The sequence below is a fragment of the Lepeophtheirus salmonis genome, chromosome 6, assembly GCF_016086655.4.
Source record: "Lepeophtheirus salmonis chromosome 6, UVic_Lsal_1.4, whole genome shotgun sequence".
NCBI lineage: Eukaryota > Metazoa > Arthropoda > Copepoda > Siphonostomatoida > Caligidae > Lepeophtheirus > Lepeophtheirus salmonis.
The window spans coordinates 41,834,780-41,854,566 of record NC_052136.2 but is presented as its reverse complement, the minus strand read 5'-3'; the positions used below and the strand labels follow the sequence as shown (position 1 = coordinate 41,854,566).

General features: G+C 33.0%; 3 protein-coding genes across 3 annotated transcripts; all 3 read left to right on the top strand.

Annotated features, from left to right (window-relative positions):
• The first annotated feature begins 1,880 nt into the window (after positions 1–1,880).
• On the top strand, positions 1,881–3,388 carry LOC121120541 (uncharacterized). The gene is made up of 2 exons (XM_040715423.2): positions 1,881–2,322; positions 2,418–3,388. The coding sequence occupies exons 1-2, from the start codon at positions 2,035–2,037 to the stop codon at positions 3,165–3,167; spliced, it is 1,038 nt and encodes a 345-aa protein (XP_040571357.1). The 5' UTR covers positions 1,881–2,034; the 3' UTR covers positions 3,168–3,388.
• A 1,791-nt stretch (positions 3,389–5,179) lies between these two features.
• AdipoR (adiponectin receptor) lies at positions 5,180–8,325 on the top strand. The gene is made up of 4 exons (XM_040713833.2): positions 5,180–6,366; positions 6,450–6,637; positions 6,702–6,895; positions 8,092–8,325. Exons 1-4 carry the CDS (start codon positions 5,570–5,572, stop codon positions 8,239–8,241), a joined length of 1,329 nt encoding a protein of 442 aa, XP_040569767.1. The 5' UTR covers positions 5,180–5,569; the 3' UTR covers positions 8,242–8,325.
• Positions 8,326–8,580: 255 nt separating this feature from the next.
• Positions 8,581–10,743, top strand: CtsK1 (C1 family peptidase 26-29-p). The gene is given in 7 exon segments (XM_040713832.2): positions 8,581–9,057; positions 9,113–9,180; positions 9,182–9,301; positions 9,379–9,722; positions 9,782–10,098; positions 10,177–10,462; positions 10,512–10,743. Coding segments are annotated over 7 exon segments (1,623 nt in total). The 5' UTR covers positions 8,581–8,696; the 3' UTR covers positions 10,639–10,743.
• Positions 10,744–19,787: the final 9,044 nt, after the last annotated feature.

Genomic DNA, 19,787 nt, shown 5'->3' with positions numbered 1-19,787 from the left:
TATAATATTAATTATCACCAAATAGATTATTTTATATATGTATAGTATATAACTTATCTACGGCAAAAACCAATCTTATTATTTCCTATGTTCTGCATTATAAATTTATCCTTCAATAAAAAGTGAAGCACATTTATGTAATTGTTAGTATTATACACAAGCCTCTAAATTTCATATTAGTGATATACTGATATATCGTTTATAGTTGATGGAACTGGAGAGACGAGGAGGCCCAGGCCCTCCCAAGAATTTCATAGTAATATTTATTACTTGTAACTAGTAAGAAGCCAATAAACGTGACAGGAAATTTGAAATCCTTAAAATGGCTAGCAACCCCTCCCCAAGGAGAATCTTGCCACTTTCCCCAGATTTGTTACTTCGTCTCCCAAATATTTTTTAACTTATTCCCCCTTTGTCGTAATAGGATCTGGCTTGAATAGTAGAAAAATGTCAAAGAAATAGAACAATAATTTATATACATAGTTCGTTTAAACAATATAGCTTTATCCCGTCCGTGACGTCACAATTTATTTATTTATTTTTGTTTGCATAGAAATACCCCAACCTTATAGTCACCTTGTTTTGACCATATCTCTTATTTTCTGAGACTAACAGGGTTGCCAGTTAAGCTTTTTTAAGCAGTTTGGCGTAGAAAAATTAAATTAAATTATATTTGGTCTAAAATTGAAAATTTTTTGTATTTAATAGTTTTCTTTAATATAACTTTTCAAGAAATATAACTTAATAGGTTCTGCAGCCCATTAAAATATTTCAAGTGGCAATGCGGGCCATTATATTAAAAGGATAGATATCCCGGATCTAGTAGATTTTTATTGAAATTTATATTGTATTCAGACGATCAAACTATAGTATGATAAGAAATTGTCAATAGAGACTGCATTTTATTTTGCAAAATATACCTCGGCCAAAAAGTTTTGCAGGTGTATCAAAACCTATCGCCACCACTATCCTGAGTATCAAGGACCCACTCGAATATATTATAATATACCCCGTCCCACGGGTTACGCTAGTTAACCGCTTATCCACAAGGGGGATCAAAAATCCATTTGTTAAGCAGTAATTGAATTGCTATTATTATATAAAAGGAAAAAACATTTTTGAAACACATAATAAAATCTTTGTGAATAATAGTTTGTGTAATAATACTTGATAAAATAATTTTATTTATTAAATCATAGGCAAAAAGGAGTTGCGCCAATAAAAAATCATAAATTTTCTGGCATATATAATGTATTATTTTTTTTTTAAATGTATATTTAGTTATCATTTATTCAAAAAATATACTAAATATTATGATTTGTACATTTCATAACTTAAAATAAAATATTAAAAAATACTTGTAATGATGAATAACGTAGACCTTTGAAGATACATAGTAATTATACTATTAGTATTTAAAGCAAATTTAATTAATAATACTCAGTGAAGAAATAAAAATGCCTCACACATAATACTGTCTACTGAATGTGACAATATAATATTAATTTGTTAATCAATTATTCATCATTTGAGCATTCCTTCGATCCTCTCTCTTTCTTATTTATGTATGTTTCAGATTTACGTTATACATATTGAATATCATTTTCCAAAGAGATAGGTAGTTCCTAAATTTAAAGAATAAAATGTTCCATTTTTCTTAAATTGACTTGTAGAAAAATGTTGTAGAAAACGCAAATTTTTTTTAAATCAAAAACTTTTTTACTTTTTAAATGTTGTCTTTGTGGAAGATATATTATTTGTAGTATGTAACTTCACTTAGATTTTCGGATGTTGATGAAATAAAAATAGTATATCATTATAAAAAGTCAATTAAGTTTCGCTATTTGATTTTTAGGCATAAAAATACACGTCTCCCTACATGAGGTTAAGTGATTGAATCTTGGTCCACTCCAGATATTAGTAGGTCTTATTGGCTGGTTATTTAATAAATAATAATAGTTGTAATAATAAAATAAATTCTAAATAAGAAAAAGTAATATACTAGTCAATAGACGTACACATTTGAAGACGGTCATGGTCAGCTACGGCCTCCTCCTGATCTCCAGGTCCTTCTCCAATAAGGTTTTAGCCATTCACTCCATTCTTTATACTCAGAATCGCCTTAACAACTTATATTTTGGATCCTCGAATCCAACACAAAAGTGTAAAGAGTCCTTATTCCAGTGTCAGAGCAAAATCCGTTCAGACATACAGCTCTTATCGCTCTACTACATTCATTTGCAGAAGAAACTGGAGTTTGAGTCTGAAAGAGAGTATTTGATTAATTTACTAGAGTTTTCAAGGAGTGAGGAGGTTCTACGGGTAATTCTTTGAGACTGAATATCTATCAAATTTCATATGTAATATGAATGTATATTTGATTTTCTTTTAATAATGGGATTATAATTTAATTGCAGGAGTATTCAAATTTACTTCGTTACTACTTTTATGCCGCTTTGAAATCAAATCAGTCATCATCTTCTCTTGAAAAGTTATGGACACATCCAACATTTGCAATATCAGGATTTAGACCTGAAATATCTTATCTTTACTCAGAATCTGTCCTCATACATGAATTAAATCACCAAACTCTAATAGATTATTATAGTTTTCTACCCATCAAATCCCTCAATTTGGTCGACTCTTGCTATTATATAATTTCCTTATATAGAATAAGACACCTCAAATCCTTTCATTTGGCACACAACTTGTATTTGGTACATCACATAAATCAAGTGGGTGCAAAATGTACTTGGTTACCTCTATATGTTCTATTTGCTCATAAAATGAATCAATATAATGAGGTCCATAGTGTGAGTCTTGCAAATCGGGATAACGGGTCAATTAATGTGAAATTAAAACTCCTAAATGCTGGTAGACAATTTCATGAGGGATCGCTTTTACTTCACTCCAAGCCGAATTTAGTTATTGCAAAAGAATTGTTTGAAGAGTGGAAAGACGGCATGCTCAAAGGTAACAAGGATTCAATCGACGAATATTACGATATTTATGATAACCTCATTTCAAATGGAAATGTTCGTGTAGAAAACGTTACACTTTCACAACTTCTAATCCAACAAATTTACACTTATTTTGATAATAAAAATCCAAAAGAAAAATTAAATCATTATCAAATCAGAATTCATTCCATCAATCAAAAATTGTAGAGTTTCCTTTCAGATGTATTAATTATTTTTACCATAAAAATATACATTCATCCATTTATTAAATAACTATGATTACATACCTTTAACTTTCCAAAAGTTAAATAATAATCGTAGACCAAGGCACAATATAACTAAGATTTTTCTTTTCTGGTATATGTACTCACAAGTTGATAATATAATATATAATTACATGAAGAAATAGGAAAAATATTAAACCGTTAGGATGTGAATTATTATCATTTGGTATCTGGGATGTTAAGTTAAAAAAAAAGTAGTTAGTTCTGTGAAAATGTAATTTAATCATCAATGCATAAGTAATACTTATTTTCCAATAGACAATCTATTTGAGAATAATATCCTGCTCATTAACAAATCAATGGATATTTCCTCCTTGTCATCGTACTAAAGTTGGAAATCACTTTTCTGATTGGCGCATACGTATAAGTCGAGATCCACTGACAAATGGTAAATTTTCTCAAAAATAATTTTTAGATAGGTTGAACGAAATATCTGTCAATTTACATTTGAATAAGTCAGAGGAAACCTATTAACAAATGGAGAATATTCGATTAAGACTCATCAATGATGTAGAAAAAACACTCAATAATACAACAAGAGGGGTAAGTAAGGGGGTAATCTTATGTTAATATCGAATAGTCACGATAGCATACGAAATTTAATAAATATATTTATTAAACCAAAGCTATAGTTATAGCAAAGCACTTCTATAGTTTTCCATTTAATTATAATTTATATATAGCCTCAATCATTTTTAACACAAGATGTTCATTGAAATTTGCAATGCATTTTGAAACATAAAATCCATCTTTGTATTATATCTTTGTCGAGGGCAAGATGAAATTTATGAGTAATCTGGATATATAGTAATTCCGGACTATATTTCCTCCTCAAACAAAATCTGAAAATTTCAAATACAATTAATAAAAATTCCATAAAAGTTTATAACAATTTCAAACATTTAATTGTTTTACCAATTTTCCAATAGTCTTAGATGTAAAAAGGACTCTTCAAAATTATCCGAATGACAACCAACCCAGATTAATCAAGAATCAGACCGGATATATAACAAATGGGATAGTTTGAATTTAAATATAAATTCAATGCAGATCATAAAATCAATATTTAAATCCTCCCCTTGAATTGTTAATTCTATTATCAATGCCATGTAGAATTATGTGTCTAGAATTCCATGTCACAGCATTCATAGAAATGATAAAACAATTACTTCTTGCAAAATACAGAACTTCTTTTCACTTATACTTGAGACTACTTCTTTTTTTTTTCAACAAACTTATCAAAGAAAATCTGTCAATAAAAAATACAACACAACAAAAGTAACGAATTCTAATTAAAGTCGTTTCGATAGTAATATATCAACTGGCTATCAAATTGAAGGGAAAAAATAATTAATCAAAAATGGATAAACAGGTAATTTTTTTTTAATCTAGTGATATGTTAATTTAAAAATATAATTATATCCCCACATGAATGGGAATTTTAATAAATTTGATTTATGAACCCATAACCAATATTTTTGCTAGATTTTTATTATTTGAAATTGAATATATGATGTGATGGTAATAAATGGTATGCTCGAAAGTCTATAAATAAAATCAATTAATAAAAAATCATTTCAAGATAATTTAGATCTCACTGGGTATACATTAGACTGTTCGCTATTTTTTAAAGTTTACCAAATTCAAAATTTTCCTGGATCATGAGATGTGTTCAGGTGTTGATAATGACTTCCTAATTAATTTTTTTATGTGCCATCAAAACCGTTACCCTCCATCCGGTAAAAGTTCCAGCGTTCCGGAAGTACTTCAAAATGAAGTCAAATTAAAAAAGAAAAAAAAAAAACGCCACTTATTATAATAAAAGCATAATAAAAGGAAAACTTATTTTATAATTTTTTTAAATTTGTTAGTAATTTTTTTTTACTTTATTATTTAGTCGGTTATGTAAGTAAAAACTCATGAAGTAACTATGTCTAAGGAGATATTATGACGTCATCGGTTGAAATTTAATTTGACATATTTTATTTACCAATTTGATGTTTTGTTCAGCCAATAGCTAATTTATTTATTGCTGTTGATAATGCAGCTTATGAAAGGTTTTAGCTTTAAAGAAAGAAGATTGCAACAAATTATATTTAATAATAATTTTAGTAATTAATTCCTGTGGCCAGTGATTTTAATTTCAATTTGTACTTGAAACTATATTAATAATAAGAAGATATATAATAATGATTAATTAAGTACCACAACTAACAAGAAACAATAATAATTTCTTAGTCTTTAGCTCATGAATGTCCCCAACTCTTGGAATAGATCAGAATTATTAATTAGCATTGAGTGGACGATCAAGCCTTAACTTTGAGAATGCCGGACGCAGGAGGTCCTGATGAAATAAAAACAATAACCGAGGCTCCTTCGGCTATTCCTAGGAGGATACGTCGACATGTCCGATCTTCTTCCTCTCCACCTGTCTCTGCATTTTTTGGACAATGCAGCAATAAAGTTGCAACTACGAGTCATTCCCCTGTTCCAGTGGAGAACACTGACGACCTGGATCTACTCCCTCCTTTGGAACCCTTCCTTTGTAATTTCCAAGTAGATGATAGTCTTGCTCCCAGCTTAGAGGATGACGTTTTCCCTTCTACTCCACTCAATGAAGATGAGCAGCAAAGAGAAAACTTTGATCCCTGTCTCCCTCTCAATCATCTCCCTGAAGAAGAGGGTGAAGAAATTGACTGGAGATATGACTTAAAAGGCATGATGCTCAATGCTGCAGAGCAAGCGGAAGAATTTGCCATCTCTATTTGGCACAAACTTCAATCCTGGAAAGTCACTCATTTCTCTAATCTACCACAATGGCTTCAAGATAATGACTTCCTTCACTTTGGGCATAGACCCCCCTTGCCCACTTTGGAATGCTTCAAATCCATTTTTCGAATTCATACTGAAACTGGTAATATTTGGACTCATCTTCTTGGAGTTGTGGCTTTTATTGGGCTTGCAGTTTACATACTTGCACGACCCCTCACCGAAATACAGCATGTCGAAAAAGCAGTATTTTCTTGTTTTTTTCTGGGAGCCATAGTCTGTATGGGAATGTCCTTCACATACCATACACTCTGTTGTCATGAAAATAAGGACGTGGGAAGGCTTTTTGCTAAGTATTATTCTACTTTGAAATGCATACATACATATATATTTTAAGTGAATTTTATTATGTAACTAATATTTTTGTTTATTTTAGATTTGATTATTGTGGTATTGCATTTTTAACAGTTGGTTCTTTTGTTCCGTGGCTATATTATAGTTTTTACTGCAATGTAAAACTTCAATTTATATACCTTTTCATTGTGGTTGTTCTTGGTATTGGGGCTGTAGTCGTATCGACCTTTGATTTTTTTGGTGGTCCTCGATTTCGAGCTCTTAGGGCTGGTATTATCATTTTTTTTTAGAAGATTGAGCTCTATTTTAGATTGTTATTATTTATCCAATCTAGGCGTTTTCATATTTTTTGGACTTAGTGGAATTGCACCTGCAACACACTACGGAATCGTAAATGGTTGGGAAAAAGCAGTGTACGAGGCAGCACTAGGTTGGCTGATTTTAATGGGTATACTGTATATAACTGGAGCTTTACTCTATGCTATGCGTATTCCTGAACGATTTTTCCCTGGAAAAGTAGATATTTGGGTAAATAATATATTTATTTATATTGTTACATATATTATCACGGATAGTTAACAGTTAAGATACTATTTGAGTTCATTATGAATTACAACGTTCTAGCAGAAACATCGTTAAACATATTTGCAATCCTTCTTTGCAAATTGATGATATAAACAACGTCATAAAATATACTTGCATCAATGGGCCTGAGTCTATACATTTTATTCCGTAATTGTCTCACATTTATGAGTGTAAATAAATGACGGCTCAGATAGGCTTTATGAATCATTAAAAATACTTCTTCAATGTCTTTTAGTTCCCATGACTCTGTTTGTTGTACTAATGCTCTAAGATCTTCTGATGTTAGATTCTGATTGGATCCAATAACTCCTGAAAAGATGGATTCCTCGTTTTCGCCTTCAATTATAAGATTTTGACTAAAAGGCTTGTCTAAAAAGTTTTTAAATGCATTTAATCTTGAGTGGAAGTCAGGACTTTGTAAATATATCACTTTCTCAAAAAATCCCTCAATTTTTTTCATCAAAACGTGATCTGTATTCTTTTGAACAGTTACTACCACTTTAATGTCTGGAAAAGGTATAGTAATGTCAATGATTTCTTTAATGGGCCCTCTAATTCCAAAGGCAACAGTATTGTCCATACATCTTCTCCAAAAAGAAATCGGAGTGTTGAAGTACTTTGAATAATTAAGAATGAATATAAGGGTTTTTTTCCTTCTATTTTTTCGTTTTGAGATCAAAGTAATCAATTCCAAGAGTTTTCGAACACAACAAATATCTTCCAAAATAAATATATCAAGGGAAAAGTGACTTAATTCACATAGAATGGGTCCTAAAGTAGGTAAATTAATCGTTCCTTTAATCAAGACATATGTTGGAGAACTCACAATGTTTAAATATACAGGAAGAACGGAAATCATGAGTCGCAGTACATTATCTAGTTCTACTGTATGAAAATAAATATGCTTAAAAGTTTCAATTTCTTCTGGAAGCACTTCAAATGACTTTATTAATTCTTCACTATTGTTCTTGCAATTTAATTTTACACTTTGATTTCTGAGTTTCCTAAATAATCGAAATGGATTCAACATTTTTGTGTAGCTATCGTAATTTTTTTAATTTTCAAATTTACACAGAAAAACATAGTTAATATTTATATTGTCTCCGTTATTTTAAATCTTTATTTTTTCATTCCATTAGTTTCATAGCCATCAAATCTTTCATTGTTTTGTCATGGGCGGAGCCTTTGTTCATTATCACGGAATTTCCTTGATGGCTACAAGACGATTACTTACTGGAGAATGCCCCTCGAAACCCTTGGATGATTGCTACTTAAAATATGAATTATAAATTTATCATCGTTTAGTTTTAGAATGAATATTCATTTGATGTATAATACAGATATATATTATAATAAATGTCATATTATACAAAGACTGTCTTGAATTATTTTGATATCATGTGTAGTAAATGAAATGGTAGTGTGAGTTTGTAGGAGATAAATAATTAACATATGGCTTCTCAATCACTCATAGTAGAGTTAAAAATATTATGTATGTATCTCATTTCCTGTTTCGGTTCAAGTATCCTTTAAACATGAATTTGGCCATATGGATCAAAGGTGCATATGGAAACTGGAAATTTATAAAAAGCGTACCATATCAGAAAACAAGAAAAACTATAATATAGAAAGATACAAACATCATAAACATTAGTGTAAATGAATGTTTCATGTTATATTTTCATACTACATTGAATAGATACGATAGTCGATATATTTGTCATTAAGAAGGTTTAGTTTGATAATGAGGATATTTCTTTACATCTTCTTGATTCCTGGAATCCTAGGAGATCCACCACGACCCCAGTGGCCCAACTCGTATATCATTAATGGAATTCTTTTCATACCTTATGCGGAAATTCAAGAGCCTATTGCTGCTTTCTACGATGCAAATGAAGGGAAAAGTCGAATCGACTACTATGGAGGAATGGATAAAACTATTCAAATCAAATCAAAAGGTCCTTATGGAGCGGCATTCAAATTATCACCATATACTAATGAGAAAGTGCAGAATGCGATTGGCTGTTTTTCAGTTGATGGAATCAAGGATGCACCCATTGAACCCCAGTCTGTGCTTCCCGACATAGATAGTTTCATTTTTATTGGTGATTTATTTATTTTCTTTACTTCATCATAATAATATCAGTGTTAAATTTTCAGGAACGGATATGATTAATGGTGTCAAATGTGAGAAATGGGGAGTGAAGGATATAATTGAGAAAAAAAATTAATCAATATTTTGTTTGGGTAAAACGCTCACAAAATTATTCTATACCAATTCGTTATGAAATGAGAGGTTACAATTCGCTATTAGGATCTCACTATGACCACTACTACATTCAGTATGAGGTACCCATAATTACAATACTTAAACTTACAGTTTTTAAAATAAACAATAATCAATCTAAAATATTATTTTCATTTAGAATTTTTCATTGGAGAAACCAGAGCCAGAGGTATTTGAAATTTACAAACAAAAGAAATGTGGAGGCTTTCCCGGTCCAGGAATGCGAAGTGTTCATATCATGAACCCAATTAGGGAATTTATTCACAATGAAGAATCTCATGTAATCGATTCTTTCTTAGAATTCAAGAAAAAACACAAAAGGACATATAGCAATCTATCTCATGAAGAGAATAGAAAAAATATTTTTCGTCAAAATATGCGCTTCATCCACTCCACTAATAGAAGAGGCCTGACTTATAAAGTTTCAATTAATCATTTGACTGACAGAAATGATGATGAAATAAAATATTTAAGAGGAAAATTGTAAGGGCTCATAAATGTAATTAAAAGAAAGATTTGAACTGGAACGCTTACTTTATTAGGTACACTCCTGGTTATAATGGAGGATCAGCATTCACATATACTCTTTCAGAATTGAATGATGTTCCAGACACTTTAGATTGGAGAATAATGGGTGCAGTATCCCCTGTAAAGGATCAATCCGTGTGTGGTTCATGTTGGTCATTTGGAACAGTTGGAACCTTGGAAGGAACCAATTTCCTCGTAACAGGAAACATGATTCGCCTTTCCCAGCAAGCCCTGGTTGATTGTTCCTGGGGATTTGGTAACAACGGTTGTGATGGCGGAGAAGATTTTAGAGCATATGACTGGATCATAAAGCATGGAGGAATTCCGTCCGGTAATTTCTCGCTCAAAAAAGTTATTTTAAAGCAATATGAATTTAGTGCATCTTTTTTCTTACTCTACATAATCATAGAAAGGGACTATGGACCTTATCTAGGTGCTGATGGATTTTGTAATTCAGAATATGTGCCAGCAACATTAAAAATAAAAGGTTTCGTCAATGTGACCTCCGGTGATTTAAATGCTCTCAAAGTAGCCATTGCAAGAGAAGGGCCTATATCTGTAGCCATTGATGCTTCTCATAGATCACTAAGTTTTTATAGCTCAGGAGTCTATTACGAACAGGAATGTAACAACACATCTGAAGGATTGGATCATGCTGTTTTAGCTGTAGGTTATGGAGAGCTTAATGGTCACAAGTAAGGTTCAAATATCGAACTCTTCTTACCCCTAATTTTTCAATTTTAGGTATTGGTTAATAAAGAATTCTTGGTCTACATATTGGGGTAATGATGGATATGTTCTCATGAGCCAAAAAGACAATAATTGTGGAGTTGCAACTATGCCTACGCATGCAATCCCTGATACCTCTTAATTCATTCAAAATAGCTCTTAAATATCAAAATCGACTAAATTAAATGAAATTACAAAAAATAAATTTATAATTCTTAATTTATTTTGAATAAATACATCAAGATTATTATTTCTTTGTTGCATCTTTCGGTGCATATATTCTTATCTTTGTATAATTTATATAGTTTTATAAATTCTAATAATTGTTCTATCTATTAATAATTGTCGTGCCAATTTTTAAAATAATTAATTACTAGTATTCTTTAAAAAAGTTTCCTCTTTCCTTTAACACATTCGAAACCGGAGAAAGCATGGATGGGATATTATTTGCCCTTTCTAAATTAATTTTATGGAACCTTTTTTGTTAGAATATTGATTAACTTTATTTCATAGGAGTTTTAAGAAATTGAAATCGTTAAATTCTTCCATAGTCATAATTTCTCTAATAATATTAATTGAATAATATTCACGAGATATGAATTGCTTTGTTCTAAATATTGCTTACAATTAGGGACAATAATTTATTTAATAAGTATGTACTCTTGGTATTGCCTAGTCCTTCTCTTGATGAAATGACTTCTCATTTTTAGTTTTTTTTAGTTAAAGCTAACTAAACTAAAAGATGCATGTCCATGGAGGTCCATGGAGTACTTAACATATTTTGTAATTCATTAAAAATTATTAATAAGAATATGTTATATCAGTAGTTGTTTGTACCTAGACGAGAATATAGATTATCAAAATTAAATCTTATAAGTTATAACATCATTTTGTCCGGGGTTATTACGTCGATGACAGCGTGGTCAAAATTACCGAAACCCAAAAATTAATTATTAATACCCTTACGATAATTCGTATATATATATATATATATTATTACAGTCAATCTGTGTAATTAGGCATTTTATGAAATCCCTACAAATTTTATTCATTTCACGAAATGACTGTTTCACTTAGACATTTCGCAAAATGATTGAAATAATAGTCGAGTGAAATGCTTAATGGAAGATTATCTGTATATATATGTATGGAAGTATAATAGGATGTAACGATACCTATTTTTCTGCCAGTTCCCATTCCGATACTATCTTTATGGACGATTCCGATTCCTTATTATGTATAAATGAATTTCATAAACAAATAACAAAGTTATCTATTTTTTTTTAATGTTAAACTTTTTATTTATTACGGATAGGAAAAAAAATAAATAAATTTATCAATCATGATTAGTTGATAATAAATCAAAATTTTTATAAGTTAATTCCTCTCCGTATTCAAAAGACAATTTATTTCTGGTTGCCTCTTATTTGGGAGTTAGATATTTAAATTATTTTTCCTTTGAAAGATATTTAAAGTCAGTCTCCTCGCCCTCGGCCTCTGATCTTATTTAAACTGCCTCGCTGATTAAAAAAAAAAAATACTTGCAACACTGTCAAAATGGTTAGGCACACATTGACATGAGATAAAACAGTCTTGAACTGTCTCCAGTTCCTCAATGAGTTTTATTTGGTTCCCATAGGAATTGAAATATTTATAAATTACTGTTCGAGTTTGTACTTGTATCCTTTTTAATGGACCCGGGACGGATACTGATGACTCGAACTTGACTCAGAAAAAATGAACTTGACTTCAGTTCTGTTATAAACAATATCATTCAACAAAAATAGATTTGTAGTGAAAAAGTTACTTAAATTGTTTCAGAGTAAATATACCCAACTTCAACTTCTACTTTTATGGAATTTTTGATCGACTCATGATAAAATTCCAATGGTCGTAGGGATGGGTAAGGGTATTACCCGTACCCATAGACTCATACCCAGAAAATCAATGAAAAATATACTTGCATTTTACTTGTAAAAAAGGGTACTCGGCTGGTAAAAACTCTTCACAGAAGTTATTTGATCAAAATAATCCGAGCATAGAGACGTTACATTTCGTGATATGGATGTAGAATTGGAAAGTATATCAAAAATGGTTTTTCCTGTTCTCTAGGTCCATTGGATTCATTAGGAAACAAAATTCCTTGTTTTAATTGGTTTGGTTATGAATGTGTTTCTTTTCGGCGAGATCAATGTCAAGAAATGTCTCCTATTTCTCAATTGAGTTATGAAGCCTATGTGTTTGGACATTTTGATGCACTGGAATGGGAAGATCAAAAGACTAAATTCAAATCTACTGGACGGAGAGTTTTTCTCACGGATTTTTCTTCCCTCATGGCTATGGGAAAATCCAGAGTTCAGGGACTTTATACTCATTATTTGAAAAATGGGTTCACTCATAAGCAACATAAATAACTGGAAATCCATCTAATAATCTGTACAATCGAAATATTAATGAAAAAAGACGAGGTTTTTAACATTTTCTTGAGAACCTAATGAAAGATCAGGGTATTTTGGTTCGGGAAAGAGTTGCATCTCAATATGATCTTACAGCAATTCGTTTTCTAAAGGCGTGGAGGAATACAAGGATTATTTAATAGGAACAATTATATTCTTATTAATACAACAACCTACTCTGGTATATACATAGATTACAAAACTATATATACTTATAAAAAGGTAAAAACAGTACTTTACAAATATATATACATACAAGAAAATACAATAAAAGATAATCAGAGGGAAGGAGACACGAATACATTACAATTGAAATAGGGAAGTTTTATATAATAAGTATAAAGAATCATGTTTTGATCAAGGCTACGATAAATAATGCAGTATATCAACCTTTATTGTGGGACGGCGAAGCGATGTTTCCCATATTTATTATGATCATTCTCAAGAATTGGCCTCATTATTCAAAGAGTCTGTATAAAACTCTTTTGGTTTATGGACATTTAATATTAACGACGTTATTAAGGAGCACATGCACCATGTCCAAAGTGAGCGCAGAGATTACAATAGGAGTGTTGAATAAACCAAAAATAAGAATCTGTTACGTTATTAACCATGAACTTTTCTGAAGCTAAATCAGTTCTTTACTCGTCAATTGAAATAGGAAAGACACATTTCATTTCTCTAGTTCTGAAGTTAAGCTTTTTGCTATTGAGAATGAAGGAAAAGTAACATCCACTATTTATATTTTAATGAGGCTGAGCAGGTACATTTCTATCTAATGTTTTCTGTCTTCGTAATCTTGTTCTAAAATAATTTTAGGAAACTATTAAGAAAGGCTCAAATTGTGTTACATCTATCTTATATCATGAATTGGTGCTTATAAGTGGTGTTCTACGTTATGAAATTCAATGTCATAATTGTGAGTAAGAAAGCTAAAATAAGATCGGAAGTTCTTCTACTTTTAAGAATTAATTTCCATTACAGAAGCCAGAAGAAAAATTATATCATTATGGCTTTTGTAGCATACATGGTTATTTGTGGTACATTTGATCAATTTTCTATACACTTTTTTGTTGAGAATCATTCCGTAGCTTCGGTGTAATTTCCAAATTTTATTATAATTAACAAAAAATTGAATGTGTGGAGAATTTAGTAGAAGTTGTCGTCAAAGCATCAACTAAATTCAATGATATATCCTCTAAGAAGAGTGAATATCCCCAAATACAGTAGTATAATTGGAGGAAATTTTTAGACGAGTATTTCTTTCCTCTAAAAGGAATAACGAACTATATCTAAGAGGAGAGTCTCTTTGAGCCCAGGACGAAAGACATTGTAATTTTTTAAGGAAAAAAAAATCATATATCCCGCGACGAAGTAAAGAGCATTGCTCTCTCCAATGGTTGTTATAGTCTTCAACTTCATAGGCGGCCGTCGACCACTAAGTGATAATACAATCAGTGTGAGACAGGGCATCATCGTCCATAAGCTCGGTTAAATTGGAAGTGTTCATATTGGAGTATTTCACCAATGATAGCACCTTATTTGTTTTTTCATCTTCTAGAATTTGCTTCACACTAATATAATAATTTCCACCACTTAATTGGCGGTATCAGGCAAATATCTTTTCGATTGGGGCAGACTGAAACATTCCCAGAGAACATTCTCAATTCCTTCATTTCCAAGTGATACTCAGCGAGTGCAGATGTCACCAAAGACGTATGTCAGCAAGGTGCGTTTCGTCAGTAAGTTCTATCGATCCGAACTTTTTCCACTCATCAAGAAATATTGCAAACTCTTTAAGAAATCCCAAAGGCGCCATGTTTTTTTTGGAGATTGGTTCTCTGAAAGTATTCTGGTTCCTGTGTCGAACTTTCGGCGTTTTAACGTTTAAAATGTTCCAATGATTTCTTACAAGTTCAAGAAGCTTGGCAGTATCAAAGAATTCAGGGTTACTTCTGGAAAAGAACATGAGAACCCAATCGTAGACTCGTAGAAAATTGAATCTGCAAGTTTGACATTCGTCTTCTCGATGGCTGTAGGATGTCAAGCTTTCAGAGACAGCTTGTGGGCTAATTTCAATTGAAAACTGGAATCCATGGAATGAATTTCTCCTGTATGAGCAAAGTTGGGACGTAGAAAAGAAAATCCGGGAAGGTAAATATTGGTAACAACAAAATAGTCATTTCGTTGAAAGCAGTTGTATATATTTCTAAAATTATGAACTGTATCTATTAAGAGAAATATCCTCTTGAGGATTGATGTTGAGATAACTTTATCACATAGATACTGATTGTGTAATTTCCTATTAACAATATGATTATCGACATACAATGCCACAACTGTGAACAGTGCCGTATGTCAGGAAGATTTTTTAGTCCGCTTTACAAGGGTGGACGGTTGATTTTCAGTGGTGAACGTGGGATATTTAAACAGGGCAAATGCTACAGCATAGATTAAATCTTGCAAGAATATCGTCCAATGGACTGTCTGACCATTATTTTCTTCAGGCAAACATTGGGAAAAATAAAATGAAAAGGAAAAACTCGAGACGGAAAGTCAATGCCGACCTATTCATAAAGGAAGGAGTATAATGGAGTATAAAATGCACGGTGCAAAAATGAGAGAAAATTTTTTAACTATACAATTAAGTCAAACAATTTAAACCTCCTTAAATATTTTTAAAATAATAACGGATGAAGATAATGAACGAGATTATAATATACCATGAAACGGTTACATCGACAGAAAATAAATTATGTTCACAAGTCTTGATGTTCTTAACTCGCATGTACACGTGGTGATGTGTTTGAAAAAAATGAAGAAAAAAATGAATGTGTTCTTTATCATAATTAGAAGAAGAAGTTTTTCCTCTCTTTCCTTGACGCAAAGGTGTCAATCAAACTTTCCATGACTTCATGGAGCACCTTGTCCACCATCACCCTGTCCATGTTCAAGAGGGTGAGGGAGGAGAGCCTCTCCTGGTCCATGGTGGTCCTCATGTGGTTCTTGAGCCTTCTGAGATAGGAGAATGACCGCTCCGCCTCACAGCTGCTGATGGGCATTAAGGCCAGGATAAAGATCACCTTGTATAGCTCCGGCATCAGGCGGAACACTCCCGAGCTTATTAACTCCTCAGCAATTTGTGACGAAACCATGTCTTCTGTGTCAATATCTGCCTAGAGAAACATAAATTTTAAACATATAATGCAAAATGAAACATTATAATATTAACCTTGAATTGCTGGAAGATTGCATGGTCTGACTGGAGCTGCTCGAGTTCAAGTCTGTAGTGCTTGGCGACACGCTCAATGACACAGGTCTCCACTTCACTGTCATTGACGATAGCAATGAGATCCATTGTGATGTTTGTATCGTCGGTGGCTAATCTGCTCTCAAGCTCTAATACAATCTTATTGATTGCAACATCGAAATGTGTTTCACGGAAGTAGGATTCAGTTGTTCCTTTCCACTTTATTCTCCTTGGAATCTTCGCTTCCTTGAATTCCAAATCAATTGAGTCCTCCTGGTCAAATTCTGATTTCATCTCAGATGACTTCAACTCAGCAAGTTTCCAGATTGATTAAAAGATTTTCTCATTTTTAAGATCTTCAAGAGTCCTAATCACTAGGTTGACGTGTTTCCGGGCCTTTGTTAGGTCAACCTTTCTGCCTTGAAGTTCATCTGACAAGCTAGATGTGTGTCTGAGGAGTGTCTTCAACAGTTCAATGCCGAAAACAAATTCGTGACTAAAGATGCTGTTGAGCAGAGGAGTTGCTGTTGAACTCGACAATGTATCTTTATCTTTTCTCATTATTATGAGGGTCTTCATGATTCTGACCATCCCTAGAGATACAGGGTGTACAGCATCGTAGCGGAGACTCCAGCGGGTAGCAGACTGGTTCTTCAGGGTCATCACCTTGGCATGCTCCTCATCTTTACTTGTTATCTTCACCGACTTGTAGATTGCTGACCTCTTTTGTGACCCTTCAATGAAGTTGTATAAAATTTGTACTGTCCTCATTGTATTTCTCAACAGGGTTATATCTGAGAGAAGATCCTTGACTACAAGATTGAGGACATGGGCGTAGCAGTGGATGTAGACACACAGTGGGGCTGCTTCCTTCCACCGGGCGGCAAGACCCTTCTTGATGCCGGATATGTTGGAGGCACCGTCCGCGGCCAGGGAGACAGTGCGGGCGGGGTTAAGGCCGATATCCTTGACAGCCTCGTGAAGCTTCTCAAACAAATATTTGCCGTCAGTCTGGGTAACTTTTACAAACTTGAGGAAGCTCTCTTTCTTGATGCCTTCACTCGTCAGATATCCCAGTGACAGACAGAACTGCTCCGTGTTTGACATATCTGATGTTTCATCAACAATCACAGAGAACCAGTAGTCATCATCGCCGGCACAAGTCTTGACATCTTCAATTATATTTTCCGTCACTTTGGATGCTATAATCTCTATCAGCTCATTTTGGATGTCAGGTGAAGTCCATTTGGCAAAACCTGCCCCAGCTGAACCAAATTTTTTGACTTCGGCCTCCAGTTTATCTTTGAGAATATGATTGTCGTCTGAACGCAGGGACAAAAGCTCCAAGAAGTTTCCTCGATTGTTTTCATTAGATTCCGTCAACTTTTCTCTTGTTTCTGAATCGTCCCTAAAAGCCAATCCTTGCATTGCGAGGAACCCAACAGTTTGGAAAAAATACCTTAAATAAGCTCGCCACTTCACGACTTCCTCTGCATGTTGAGACTGAACATGGCCGAGAACCGAGGTATTCTTTCTCTTTGATGTGAGGAAATTGATCCACTTTTCCATCGACAGTTTGTGTTTTTTGTTGTTAGAATGAACTTTCAACGAGGAACTGTTTTTCCATGTTTTGAACTCAAATTTCCCAAGGTTGGAAATGGAAAATTTGGAACAGGCGAAACACTTGGCTGACTTTTCAACCTCGTCATATTCTAGCCACAGGAACTTACGGAAGCAATCATATTGAAAGTCTCTGGAGTATTTGTCATCTATCTGAGGACTGTATGTTTGTAACTTGGGTTGTAGAGGATGATCTCTCTCGACTTTAGGCACAGTTTCCCGCTCAGTCTCCACTCTGGTTCTGGTCTGGATGTCCTTCCGCTTTGGCTCCCACCCGGTAAGTATCGGGTCACCCAGCTGGCTCGTGAAGACGACAGGTTACTCTGGGCCTCCGTCCGCAAACTCCATCTCCTCAGTCTTGCTCTTCTCATCTCCCTGGACATTGTCGCTAGTCTCAGAGTCCTCTGCAGAGGGAATATTGTTGTTGTTGACTACAGAGAGCTACTCGGGAGAGAAGATTGGGCCGATATCGAGATTAGGAAGTCTTATTCCATGATAAATCCGTCCGCGGGGGTAATTTGATGAGTCGCCATTATTTTCTGTGTCTGCAGTAACTTTCTCTTCAGCAGAAACGGACTTTTCAGATCTTGGTTCAGGCAGTAAGGCCTCAACGGGAGCAGGGTCATGGGGACAGGAGGAGGCAGTGACTGAGGATGAGGATGTAGCAGAGGAAGTTTTCTTAACAGCAAAGTTCAATGTTTTCTGCTTCTTATGATCAATTTTCACTTGATACTTGCAGCTGGGGTCATTCTTATGGAGTTTAACTTTGTGATCATTAAAGTTGTCCTTCTGTATTTCCTTCTGACAGATAGAACAAATCACCAACTCTCTGTTAAAATGCGTTTTCCGCTTCCCGTGATACATTTCTGATATTTAATAAACTACTGCAAAAATCCACTCTAAAAAGTACATAACTATTATTTATTTCCCTTTTAAGCAGTAATAATTTAATTTATCTTGTATTCAATGAAACAAATTCTCACGCTCTTAAATATTTCGTATTACTCCATACGAAAAATGTTGTGTGCGTTTTTTTTTTTTGGCTGTAAAGTACTTCACATTTGCAACCAGTAACGTTAAACGTAATATCTAACTCAAATATCCACTCAATGTGAAATACTTTAAATCCATAGGAAAAATGTTGTGTGCGTCTTTGTTTTTTATTTTTGGCTGTAAAGTACTCTTGAAATAATTGCAGTAATTTATTAATTATCAGAAATGTATCACGGGAAGCGGAAAACGCGTTTTATATTCAAAGGTTCAATCATTTATATTTATAAAATGACAGGCAATATTTGAATGAGATATTACGGTAAATTACAGGATTTTAATTCAAATTTCTGCGATGAATTGAGATACCCGAGAGTGTTAACTGTAGTTTAAAACCTCCGTTTTATCTATCTGACTTAATTTGGCCCCAATATTGTCTTAGAGATATAATTTATTAATTTAATAATTCTATAAATGTGCCGGTGAATTTTGGCTACTTTAAGTACAATTTGTGGTGCCTCCAAAGGATTAATCAGAATCATTTGTTCATTTAAATGAACCATAATTTGTTGGAAAATGTATTCCATGTTCAATTTTGAGAAAAATTATCTAGCTTCCTTTTGGGTGGACGTGCTACAAATATGTAATTTTATTATAATGACTCAGTACTATTATGAGTTGGTCATAAGTTACATATATATAATAGATTTTAATAATTAATTATGACTTAATTCATCTATATTTACATACCTATATGATTGGTGGACGGTTGAGTAAGGTTTTTTTTTTTTGGTCCGCTGAAGCGGACAAAGCGCAATACTGACGTACGGCCCTGACTGTGAACCCAATTTCCCACAAAGATTTCATGATATAGGTATATTGGTAATAACCGGTACTTGAGCGACAACGTCCATATACTTTCCTCCTGCAGACTTGATCATGAAAGTGAGGATTGTTTTAGTTGCCTGGTTATTT